Raw genomic sequence first — 13,168 nt, forward strand, 5'->3', positions numbered from 1 at the left:
GGGGTTGGAGTAGATGACGTTGGGTGTCAGGAATGTGGCCCCCCAGGGAGCAGCAGAAGGATCAGCCTTGGAAACTGAACAAGAGGCTGACTCTGCAGATGAGAGAGAACAGTTAGAGTCCAGGCAAGGCAGCCCACTGCTCCTCCTTCCCAGGGGAGAAGCTGTTAGCTCCTAGGAGAGGAAGAGTTGGAAGCCGGCCAAAGCGTGGCCAGGGAACCATCAGATAAGCCGGAGTCTGAGACAGTGTCTTCTGGGGAAGAGACAGGTCAATCTTTCAGTCCCCGTAGCAGGAGATGGGAGAAGATCCGAGGACTGTGGAAGGGGAGGAGAAGAAAGGCAGGGTTCCAGCGTCATTCCTGTTGGAATGATTCAGATTAAGCAAATAACGTTACTGAGAGGGAGCAGGAAAATAAACCTACATAAAACTGACGGAGTCTCATTATTGCTTACTGGACTGGTTGCATACCATGGGATCATTACATTGGGGTACCTTCCAATTCTTTGAGGCTATGACCTCCCCCAACTTAGGACACAAGCTGCCCATTAAATGCTGTCCCTTTAGGGATCTCTCAAGCCCTCTGTCAGCCTAGTAGCTCTCTGGTGGCCACCACATAAATGTCTGCTTGTTCTAATAATGCAACAATTAAAGGCATCAACGCAAGTTGACTCCTATTTGCTCCTCAGAATCAAGTGGTCTTTGCTGTTCAAGTCGGGCCTCAGAAGGATTATGTACAATTTGGGGGAGAAGATGCAAGCGAGCAAGCCTGCACTGGAGGCCAAGATGCAGAAGATCTCCACAGCCACCATCTGCTTTCCTTTGGTGCTCAGATAAGAGGGAACAAAGGACAGCCAAACGCTGCAGAACACCAACATGCTGAAAGTGATGAACTTGGCTTCATTGAAACTGTCTGGCAACTTCCTGGCCAGGAAAGCCACCGTGAAGCTGACACTGGCCAGGATTCCCAGGTACCCCAGGACACAATAAAACATGGGGGCAGAGCCTTCGTTGCATTCCACGATGATTTCCTCTGCCAGAGAGTTCATGTCCACATCTGGGAAGGGAGGAGCCGTACAGAGCCAAACAGCACAAATACTGGCTTGAAGTGAGCAGCAACCAAGAAGAACAGAGTTGGCCAGAGATTTCCCAACCCATTTCCTTATCCTGGATCCTGGTCTGGTGGCCATGAAGGCCAGAACCACCGTGATGGTTTTGGCCAAGACACAAGACACCGCAATGGAGAAGATGATGCCAAAGGCCGTTTGTCGTAAAGAGCAGCTCACTGGGTGAGGCTGGCCAATGAAGAGCAAGGAGCAGAGGAAGCAGAGCAAGAGGGCAAGGAGCAGAGTGTAGGTGAGGTCCCGGTTGTTGGCTTTGACAATGGGAGTGTCCCCGTTCTTAGAGAAGACGCCAAGGACCAAGGCTGTGACCAGAGCGAAGAGCAGAGCCAAGGCAGCTAATGTGAATCCCAAAGGCTCTGTGTAGGAAAGGAAATTGTGGGTCTTGGGAATGCATTGATCTCTGTTCTGGTTTGGAAAGTGACCTTCTTGGCATTTGAAACAATGATCCGTATCTAAAAAAATCAAATAAATGATATATGAGTTTGAATAAACAAGGCAACCTTTTTTTGTAATGAAATGCAGTCCTCCATTTCCAATAGCATTTCAATTTTCCTTTGAAAGAACTATCGCTTCTGCTCCCAAAACATAATACTGAGCCATTAATTAGTTGGAAACAAGTATCAGATATAAGTGGAAACCAGTAAAATGCAACGGGTACTTTTTCTTCATAAACCATATAGGTGGTATCATTCAAATCACCAGGAATTTAGGAAGCAAAGTATTGACAACTGTTAATATGGGGCCATTGGAAGAGCCAAACTATGGGGATGGAAGATTAGGCAAGTCTTCACTGACTCCGCAAGCTGTGGCAGGTGGGGAGCAGGCAGAGAACACTGGACATGATTCACACCTATTTTCACAGATCTACTTTGGAAAGGTTAAAGTTGTGGCTCTCGTTTGCCCAACTCTCTGTGTCTGTCTTCTTTCTTGCAGATCTGCGTGCAACTGCTGTTCTGTTTAGGAGTGAGTACTGAACTGTTATAAAGGGGAAACTGTTGAAATAGACTAGGAAGCATTTTATAAAAGAGCAGCTGATGTCTCCTACCTGTTTGATTTGAAATCATCCCATCTGGACATGAAGCACAGTCATAGCAACAAAATGGCAGCCCCTCCTTCTTTTTCCGGCTGTAGCCTGGCTGGCACCGATCATTGCACAAACCAAGGGGCAGCACCTAGCCAGAAAGAGAGGAGAAGAGGAAGCTCCCTTTTGCATGGTAAAGAGCACAGTTTAAACCAAAGAGATGAGATCATTTGGCAGATTTATGTTATTCCAGAAACGTGGTTTATGTGTGAATAAATTGCCTTATAAATATTGGGAATCAAGGGGAAGGGAAATTGAATATTTCATCTGTATAAGATGGTGGATGTAAAGAAGACAGGGAAAGACCACTGATTCTGAAATCCAGGGAGTTGACAGAGAAGGCAAAGCAGGAAGCATATACATTAGGCTCCAATTGACTCCAATACCATCAATTGTATGAGACATTTAAAGTAGATAAAAGAAAAGAATTTGCAATAGAACCATCTAGATTAGAGAATGATCTGATTAATTCAAAAGCTAAAATACTTTCCAAAATGTACATCTCCTCATTGACTGGGAAGTCTAGGAGGAGGAGGTAAATGACAAAATGGGCTCAGGAGTTTGGCTATAATATCTTAATGAAGGATTGGGAAAACCTCTGGAAAACCAATATGAAATTCACTGCTTGCTATACACTGAGGGGAAAACTTTTGAAATGCAATATCGTTAGATAAATAGGTAGCACTGCATTGGGGAGGTAAATAGTATTCCATTGCGCCAGAAACAATTTAGTCATGCTGCCTACATGACCTGCAAAGCTGTTGACTGCACGTGACTGTCCAGAGGTCTTTGACCTTCCCTTTACTTTCCCTCTTACATTAATGTGACCTAGCTAAGCCTGGCAGGAGATCTTACTCTCTTGTAGTAATCCCTTCATGCAGTAACTGAACTTAAGAATGTTATTAATATGAGACCTTATTCTTGAATTTATATTCTTAATATTAATAAAAATGGTCCCTTTTTAGAAAACCAAGAGTCTACTCCCACCTGATTGAATGCTTTGTGCCATGTGATGGCTTCTTCATCCATGCTGAAGTAGGAATAGTGCAATTCCTGTGATTCTATCTTTCCTACTTTCACTCGTGAGAAGGTTTGGTTGGGGAAAGTAACCCAGTTAATAACGTCAAATCCAGCTGCCAATTCCCCATTCTCATCAAAAGACACAAAGTCCCCAGCACTGTTGTTGAAGGAGATGCTCCTCAGGAAAGAGGGAAGCTAGGCAGAATAAAACAAGGCATATGAAAAGTATCAATCAATATATGTCACACAATGGAAAGCAGTAAAAAATGGGGTGGTCCACCTTTGGAGCACATACAGATTTCTGGGAAGTACAGTTGACCTGGAACTTAAGCATTTAAACGTTCAGCTCAGAGGATCCATGTGCAGAGGCAAAATCATGCAAGGTCAGCAACCCCTGCAACTGCCATCCACAAGGTGGAGAGGGGCTTCCTGGGCTCTGGGAAGGTTGCAGGAGGGCCCTGGGATGCTCCCAGAGCCCTGTCATGACCTCCCCACTGCCTGGGAAGCAAGGAGGCACCTTCTTTCCTGGCCCCTTGGAGGCGCCCTTTGGCCTTGTGTCTCCTTCCCTGAGGCTGGCATGGAATCCCTAGGCCTTGCTCACCTAGCTCTGGGAGGGAAGCCCAGCAAGCAAGGGCAAGGGCTGCACACCCAGGGCCCTCCCTGGACTTGCTGAGGGCCTGGTAAGAAAGGAAGACCTTCTGGGAGGGCAAGGGGAAGGGGATGAGATGCTGCTGAAAAACATACCATCTTTCTGATATTAACACATGAGTCCCACTTTAACATGCCTCCTTCTCCACCACTCCTGACATATCAGCATCACAAACACATAGGACAGCAGAACACGCAGCTCCTTCCACAACATTCTTGAGTTCTACAAAGAGGGGGCATTTCTGTGAGAGGAAGTGCAGCAGGAGATACTTCCACCTCTGCAACTTAAAGGGGATGTAAAGGGAATATATTGATTCTGGCTCCAACTTGAAGGCAAGGGAAAACAGGGAAGCACTGAAAAGAACATTTGTTTTGTGTGGGAAAGGTAAATGCTGTAAGAGATGTTTTTCTTCCATGTGTATTCAGTCTATGGACGGTGTGTCTTCACCCATTAGTTTAGCACCAAGCAAAGATTTATTCCGAATATGAAATCTTACCTGCCAAGGTTGCAGATTTGAAGGATCGAGTCCACCTCTGCCTGACGTCATTCTGTGTTTTGGTCTGGATGAGAGAATCTTGTGCAAAGTATATACAATAGCATAAACTGCATTATAGGTGCTGTAACTTTGACCAGTCATGGTCATTTCAAAAGTATGCCCAGGAAGGCTCTCCAGACTCTCTTTGCCAGTGCATGTGTCTGTGCTTTCATTGGGGTCATTGGAAACAGAAAATAAGCAGTTGAATGCCTGTTCCCAAAAAGCCTGGAGGAACCCATCTCCATTTGGAGAGTTGGGGTTTAGAGTCTGAAGGAATTCTTTAAATCCCTGAACTATTTCTGTGTGAATTGCAAAAGACAGGGCACCATCAAAGACTTGAATATCATAATACCTTTGCAATGTATCTGATGAGAAGGCCCATTGGGCCGTCAAAATCCACACTGTGCCTGCTGAATTCTCTGCAATATCTTCAGATAATGAAAAGAAATATTTCAACCACTTCACAACAATGATGGTCTGAGATTCTGCACATACAACCAATATATTGACTTCTGAGATCACCAGGGAAGAGGACTTAGCCCGAATGGGATCCAGTGAAATGAAATGATCCATCCCTTGTGATATGGCTGGTATTTTTTCCTTGAAGGCTGTGCAGACTCCATGCTGGGAAAGCATTGGCTCTAAGATTTGCATAAACTTCTCTCCATTTTCATCATCTGAAGCAACAAGTCCAACCCACGTCCATTGGAAATGAAGAAGTAGCTTGACAATCCCTGCATATTGATATTTCTCATTGGGCACCGTCCGGAAGAAGGTTTGGAGATGCAACTCGGTCCTCCTCACTGGAGCTAATGCACAATAAGCAATCTAAGGAAGAAATCAATCTCACAAAAATGGGAGAGTTATAGCAAACAGTTAGGATTCATCCCATGCAAGTGGAACCTGAGTGAATTCATTGAAGGTAAAAATATATTCTTTAGATTCTGCATATCGGAGGAATTTGAATGAATGTAACAAGAGTTTGGATTTGATATCCCACTTTATCACTACCCGAAGGAGTCTCAAAGCGGCTAACATTCTCCTTTCCCTTCCTCCCCCGCAACAAACACTCTGTGAGGTGAGTGGGGCTGAGAGACTTCAGAGAAGTGTGACTAGCCCAAGGTCACCCAGCAGCTGCATGTGAAGGAGCGGAGACGCGAACCTGGTTCACCAGATTACGGGTCCACGGCTCTTAACCACTACACCACACTGGCTGTAAGCACAAGTTCCTTGTTTTGGAGGTGTTATAACATAAAACACTGAATTCATTACGCATCAATGACATCTTGGTCAGTTTTATCATTTACAATGAATTATGTAGAAAGTGAAATATTTCTTAAGTTATATTAGATCTATGAGGATGAAATGCTCAAATCTTTTGTTCCCTAATGCCAACAATAATGTCAATTTCCTCCCAAAATCATCCTTTTGATTAACTAATTCGGTTTCATAGATAATGTCAACTAATTTCATGGAAAGCAGCAGACATTTGAGGAATATTCATTTTATTCTTCAGTGGTTGATTATTTTGCAACCCCCCCATAGATCGATCGATCGATCAATCAATCAATCAATCAATCAATCTTTATTGTGGTCAAAGACTAGACAGCAAAGTTAACAAAAGCAGCATATGCCACATCCACATGAAGAAGCTGATGTAATAAAAAAATTCCCTATAAATTTATTTAAATTAGGTAACATTCCTTTGGATTAAATCTGTATTCTGGAGGTTAAAATCTGTATTCATTCGGCAGCCATCCCTGTAACTGCAGCCTGTCTTATCCTTGTTGCCATAAAACAAAGTGTTGCAACAGGCCTGATGATATTCAGATTATTTTGCATCCCCCCTCTCCATGGGGTATTTTACCTATCTTGACTCCAACTACTTGGGAAGATGAAGAACCCCACTAAAGGAGCACAAGATCTCGACATCTTCCTGCAAGTTCTGCAACTTTGGAAGGAAGGAAATAAAGCTCAATGAAAGTGTGGGTGGATTGTCTGTCCGGAAACCCTTTTCCACATCATGTTTTATTTCATGAGTGAGGAACCTATGGCCCCCCAGAACTTCCTGAACTCCAAGTCCAAGTGGTCATCCTTGGCCATTGAGCTATAGTGGCTCAGGCTAGTGAGCAACATATGGACAAGCAACAGCCATTTCTGATGAGACAATTCCAGGAACAGGGAGAAATTCGCTTCAAATTGTTGTACAAATTTACTTGTTTTATTTTGTTGGGAGCTGACCAGAGTGGCTGGGGAAACTCAGTCAGATGGGCAGCATTTCTGAACCAAAATGCAGCTCACTGGGAGAAGGGGAACTCCTACTGGTGCATTGGCACTGTACTAACCTTCCTCCCGCTTCCCAATCCCCCTCTACTTCCAGACAAGCTTCAGGGACACAAGTGACAGGAGGTCAGGCAGTCATCCAAGCCCTTCCCCTACAGCCACAACTGTATATGGACACCATGAGTAACAGTGAGAACTCTTTATCTTTCCAGGTAGGAAGTTTTACGAGGAAAAAATGAGCAAATCAGATGCTGTTCTATCAGTAATATATTTTTCTCTCTTTCTTCTTTTTCAGAAAAGGGAACCAAAGTAAAAGAAAGTATGGAGAACCCAGAAGAGAATTATTGTACCAGAGGCAGAAAAGCTCCACTGCCCACACACTCACTATACCTGTGGGATCTTGTAGATGCCTAAGATGGTAGTCATGTGAAGTGAGATGTCAGAGTCAAGTGCTCCAATAACAGCTATCATATTTCTTTTCTTGTCACATTTGAAGTTGGGGACAATCCTTTCTGTGGTGGACAGAAGTTTCAGGGTGTTCTGATAAGTCATCCTTGCATTTAAGTAGCTATCATAGAGGTGGAACCCAAAGCTCATATTCGGTACAATATTAGGGTTCTCATTAATTTCTTTCACAGCAAACACCAGGGAGAGGGTATTCTGGTAGTACTTTGGTGCTCCACTAATAAAAGAGGTATACTATATGTCAGAGATATTCTCCTCTACTTTTTAAGCATGTAGCTTACTTCCTGGCTTTTTCAGGCAAATTCCAAAAGATTAAATAAAACAAATAAGCAAACAACAGATATGCATTGTGTCTCCTAACAGTTGATAATTGAAACCCATGGACAGTGAGGCAGGGTTTCTTCCAAGTAGACAAATAAATAACAATATCAGAAATATTATAGATGTTATAGAATACCTGGAAGTAAGAAATAAAAACCAGGCAGCGTTGATGTTTTTAGATGCTGAGAAAGTGTTTGATAATGTCTCATGAAAATTCATGAAAAAAGTTCTAGAGAAAATGAACTTTGATGAAAATTTTAGGAAAGGGATTCAAGCAATATATTCGGATCAAAAAGCCAATTTAATTGTATATCATATGCATTGTGTGGCCTAACAGTTGATAATTGAAACCCATGGATAGTATTCAGTCAGCTTTAGAAATAGAGCATCTAACAGGTGTTTAATTTTGAGCAGAACATTCACAACCTGCAAGATACACATGTACATAAGTTAGTTTTTTATCTGGAGGTGCACCACTGGAGCTCTAAATCATGTCTCCTCACAGGTTACTAAAGCAAACAGCAATTGCTTCTTGTATGCAGCTGCTGGGCAGGAGGATGGTTGTATTAATTTCAGTGGGCCTACTCTGCATACAAGTCCATTAGATATAACCCTTTAATTTGCAAAGAAAAAGAAGAAGATTGCAACACTGGTGTTTTAATTGCACAGTATTGTTTACATTGTATAGCAAGGAATATAATCCAAAATCTATGATATCAGAGCATCTATGGCTGTCAGATTAAATGATGGTGGGAAAGGAAACACAGAGGGAGGAAGAGGATCAAGCATGAGATCAGCTGAGAAACATGAGATCAAGTGATGAGAAAGCAGAAGAGGCAGAAGACAGAAACTTCTAGATGAGGAATAAAGCAACACAGAAGATGATGCCATGATCACAATAGGAGAAAATGTATTTTTAACCTTTATACTTGGAAAAAGTCATATGAAAATATTTTCTGAGCATGCCATGGTTTGTGTAGTGTAGCTGTAGCAAAGAGAAATGTACATTATGAAGGTGAGAGTGATATCCTTACTAAAGTTCATCTGTAAACTTTGTCTTTGGGTGGTCCTGGAAATCTATATCTTCAGAAAAATAGCCACAAGTATTAACAATTCCTCCAATGATTAGGTCCCCTCTCTGATAATACTGGTATGGAAGCTGGAATGGATCCGTCATGGCGCATCTCTCAGAGTCTTCCTTGCACTCAGTTGGAGGCATCTGGAGCCACAGGAAGAGAAGAATCAGCAGCAGAAATGTTCCTCTCATCTTGACCAACAGTTATGCAGAAAGACAGATTTCTCTCTCATCCACCATGAATTGCATTAGGTTTAATGGCACTGGATTATTTTGATAAAGGGGATGTGCCAAAGATTTGATCCATGAAAACCTGTGTGTTCAGAATTTCTCACTGGGGCTCTGAATAACACAGGGTTTATTTTATATACACCTTGTGTTTATGGCCTGATAGAATATATGTGGGATTTGGCAAGATGATGAAACCCGCATTTTGAAATAATTAGCACTTGTTCCATAGTGCTTTCCTTAGAGTATTGTGCTCTGTAAGGGAAAACAGTAAGAGCAAAATAGTCATATGCATTTGTTATTGAACTGTGCCCTGGTAATTGTGAGTGTCGCATGCAAGCATGCTGCCTCCAACTGAGTGATCTCAGGCTGGATATAGAAGTGTCAAAGAATCAATTCAGTTAAATGCGCTGGAAACTCATACAGGGAAATCCGATAGGGGAAGGTGGGCCCCCACATGCTTTTTGTTTGGCTTTCAGCCTTTTAATTATCCTTTTTTCTTAAATCAGAAGTTGGGTTGCAACTGGCAGATATATAGCCTAGGGTTGCCGCATTTCAAGAAGTAAAAATCTGGACATTTGTTGAGCCCCCAAATTGTTGAGCTTCTTTTCAGCGGTCACCCACTCACCCCCGCCCCCACCAAACCCGAACCACCCGCAGCTGTGCCGGACCCCGGGGCCCAAACCTGAACCCAAGTCACGCCTTCCCCGCTGCCCAAAAGAGAGCATGTTTGGGAGGAGTGGTGCACAGCCAGGCAGCACAAATACTGGTTTGAACTGAGCAGCAACCAGGAAGAACAGAGCTTGCGAGATATTATCCGCACTGTCTGGATGCTGTCAGCAGCTCCTGGCTGGTTGCCCAGGAAAATATAAAGACAAGGAAAAGTTTCTTACAGTCTTTTTTATTTCAAACTTTACAGAGAGAGGCTATGGAACCCATCCTCTTGGATAATGGTATTGTCCCGTGTGAATCTCCACCCCTCCATCTCCCACTTTCTCATTGGTCATCATCATCACCTCCTCTACGGGTGCTGCTACGTGCCCTCTGTCTTTGAGCTCTGTGCTCCCCTACTTTTAAAGATCATCAGGTTCTGGGAGATGGAGGGTCTGGGATGCTTTCTAGTGACAACATGTCAGCCAGCTGCTGCTCTGGCTCTCCCATTATTTCCCAACTTTTCCCCTCATCTGCCTGTGAGCTGTGACCTCCCACAAACCCCTGTTGCAAATCTATACTGTTTCCTCTTCCTTTCTCCCTGGAACGGTCAGGAGGGGCAGGCGGTCTCCACCACTTCTTTTACCCAGTCCCTGACACCCACCCATTTCCTCATCCTGGATCCAGGTTTTGTGGCCATGAAGGTTTTGGCCAAGACACAAGACACCACAATGGAGAATATGATGCCAAAGGCCGTTTGTCATAAAGAGCAGCTCACTGGGTGAGGCTGGCCAATGAAGAGCAAGGAGCGGAGGAAGCAGAGCAAGAGGGCAAGGAGCAGAGTGTAGGTGAGGTCCCGGTTGTTGGCTTTGACAATGGGAGTGTCCCCGTTCTTAGAGAAGACGCCAAGGACCAAGGCTGTGACCAGAGTGAAGAGCAGAGCTTCATTGAAACTGCCTGACAACTCCTTATTATTTTCATTAGTTTTTAATGTTTAATGTTTTACTGTGGTTTTATAATATGTTGGGGCTAAATATTCCTGGTAAGGAAAGCCGCAATAGATCAGGCAATGGTCAGAAGTCCCAAGCCCCCTAGACCCAATAAATCATTATAAGCCACCATTCATTCCATTCCACTATTATTTCTTCTGCTCAAGGGTGCATGGCAAAGCTTGGAAGTGGGGGAGCAATAAAGAGCCATATAGCACAAAGAATGACTGAGCAGCCAAGAAAAATAGAGTTGGTCAGTCTTTCCCCCACCCATTTCCTCATCCTGGATCCTGGTTTGGTGGCCATGAAAGCCACAACCACCATTATCGTTATTGCTCGTATCCATGAAACCACCACCAAGAGGGTTATTCCAAATGCAGTTTGTCCTGTTTAGTAGGTTACTACGTAAGGCCAGCCAAGGAACAGCAAGGAGCAGAGAAAGCAGAGCATCAGGGAGGAAGAGCAGAATGTAGGTGAGATCCGAATTCTGGCTTTGACAATGGGAGCATTCCAGGGCTTAGGGAAGACTCCAGCACCAAAGCCAAACTCGGGGAAAAAGGCAGAGCCAAAAAATATCAAGTGATCCCCATAGGTTCTGAGAATGAGAGAAAATTGGGTTATTGGGAATGCATTGAACTCAATCCTTGTTTGAAAATTGATCTGGGCATTTGAAGCAATGGTCCATGTCTGAAAAAATGAAATGATACATTAACTTCCAGATTTCTTTGAATATTTATTATCCTGGGCATAATGAGGTGAATGTATTAATATTATGTCATTGAAATATTCATTTTGTTCAGATGCATAAATCTGATCCATTAGATGAGGAGAAACTAATAGAAATATATAGTGAAATACTACAGATGTATACATGAGACCCATGAGAGCAGCAAAATAACCATACTATACAACTGTGATGGGATAGAATCAGGCCAAATCTTGATTGACAGCAGCAGGCAGGTTAAGGGTTGGCATGGCATTGAGTCCTAGGATCAGTCCCTCATTCCACAAACGTCATGTTGATGGAATGGATCCGCCGGGTTTGGACCACCCCAAACCTGTTCCATGGGAATCAGCCAGTGTTGAACCTTCCCACGGTTCAAGCCAAGCAAACAAGGTCTCACTGGGCAACCAGGATGCAGATTCCAACCAGGCGGATACCCCAACCCAAGTTTGGGAGTGCTGTGGTCAACCCCCCCAAGCCCCTTATAGATCACCCTATACTATATTGATCCCCCCATACTATGTTGATCCATTGCCAATTCTGCTACAAGGGAGGACCTACTGTGGTCCAACTCTCACCAACCTGCCCCCACAACCAATCCAAAAGGCCTGAACAAAAATCTTCCAACAAATGTCACTTTCTAACAGGTGAACTCCAGCCAGGTGAAACAAGTCTGCAAGCCCAACTTGATCGGGGGTGACAGATTACCAGGCCCCCTGTGCCATTACAACACGTGCCACTGCCTTGGTGAGTCGCCATTGTCCCATATCCACCTTCTGCGAGGTCCAAGGTCCCCTCCAAAGGCATTGTTGCAACCAATATGACCATGTGACGCTCACTTTCATGAGGCTGTCAGACAATCGAACAACGTCTTTATAAATGGCCAACTCTAAGTCAATAGTCTTCCATGTACACAGATAGAACTTGCTAAGCTGAGTGACTAGCAGCTTAACCCAAAGAGCTGGAAGCAGAGCTGGTGAGACCACAGCTTCAACCCTGCATGTTGTTCTGCCCAGTACACTACACTGTGACCAATGATCCACACCTGTTTACAGCCTGAAAAAGAAGTGGAATTACTGGCAGCATGGTGCCCCTAGGGAGGGTAGGACCTAGCTTTGGAATGCACCCAATTGCCAATGGACCATGGCCACTATCTGCTCATCAATAAGCCCCCAGGAAGCAGCAGAAGTAGCAGTGCCAATTCGAAAAGAGTGAGTCCCATACTCCTTAGGGGGCTGCCTCAAGGCCCCAGGGCTACTCCAAGTACCCCAGCCACCTGAAACCTGGTTAACCCTGATCCATTCTGGTGATTGAACAGCTGGCTGCCAACAGTGGGCTGCAAGTTCAAAATCCCACGCATGTCCCAGAGAGGACATGGGCCACAACAGGACAGAGTCAGAGCAAGATGCTAGTGGCCCTGCCCCATTGATCAGTCTTTGAACATTTAGGAACCCTGATAACTCTGAGTCATATTCTGGCATTGCAGGGGGTTGGACCAGATGGCCAATGAGGCCTCTTCCAACTCTTAATTCTATGATTCTGTGAATCTGTGAATCTGTACAGCTGACATCACAGAGGCATGAGGCTGCATCGGAAGCATCAGTTTTGAAGTGGCAGCATAGTCACTCTCCCTCAGGGTGCCAAACAAAGGCCAGTATGAATGCCAGGGCCGAGGTAAGCTCCAAACCCCTATGCCAAGCATTCCCTGATAATCTTGGGATAGTGGCCTTTGTGTGCCAAAAGCTCAAATTCTTCTTCATGGCTTCCTCCTCTTAGGAAGAAGACTCACTTCCATCAGTGCCAGAGCCTGATGGCACAGCAGCAGCATCTGGTGGCAGGGGCATAGGAAGGAGGGTGCAGTGGGGGCAGGCCACCCTGGGTGTCACCCCAGAGGGGTGTGACAAAATTCCCCCTGGCGGATCATTGCCGCACCACAATTGGCCCCATGGGTGGGTCACCCCGCCCCTGGGTGCACGGTATATGTGCCGCTCCACTGCTGCCTGGTGGAGGATGAAGACTCGATCCCGC

At 44.6% G+C, this 13,168-nt stretch overlaps 1 protein-coding gene across 1 annotated transcript; it reads right to left on the reverse strand.

Annotated features, from left to right (window-relative positions):
• Positions 1–610: 610 nt before the first annotated feature.
• LOC114583973 (vomeronasal type-2 receptor 26-like) lies at positions 611–3,411 on the reverse strand. The gene is made up of 3 exons (XM_028705370.2): positions 3,188–3,411; positions 2,165–2,291; positions 611–1,571 (listed from the first exon to the last, which is right to left on the reverse strand). Exons 1-3 carry the CDS (start codon positions 3,227–3,229, stop codon positions 670–672), a joined length of 1,071 nt encoding a protein of 356 aa, XP_028561203.2. The 5' UTR covers positions 3,230–3,411; the 3' UTR covers positions 611–669.
• Positions 3,412–13,168: the final 9,757 nt, after the last annotated feature.

This window comes from Podarcis muralis, chromosome 14 (assembly GCF_964188315.1).
Source record: "Podarcis muralis chromosome 14, rPodMur119.hap1.1, whole genome shotgun sequence".
Classification (NCBI taxonomy): domain Eukaryota; kingdom Metazoa; phylum Chordata; class Lepidosauria; order Squamata; family Lacertidae; genus Podarcis; species Podarcis muralis.

Bases quoted from the DNA above. Each gene is read 5' to 3' on its own strand.
- LOC114583973 (XM_028705370.2), bottom strand. From the start codon at position 3,229: ATGGATGAAGAAGCCATCACATGGCACAAAGCATTCAATCAG. The intron at 2,292-3,187 runs GTGGGAGTAGAC...CTTTCTGGCTAG, and splicing joins GGCACAAAGCATTCAATCAG to GTGCTGCCCCTTGGTTTGTG. The intron at 1,572-2,164 runs GTAGGAGACATC...TGATTTTTTTAG, and splicing joins GATGATTTCAAATCAAACAG to ATACGGATCATTGTTTCAAA.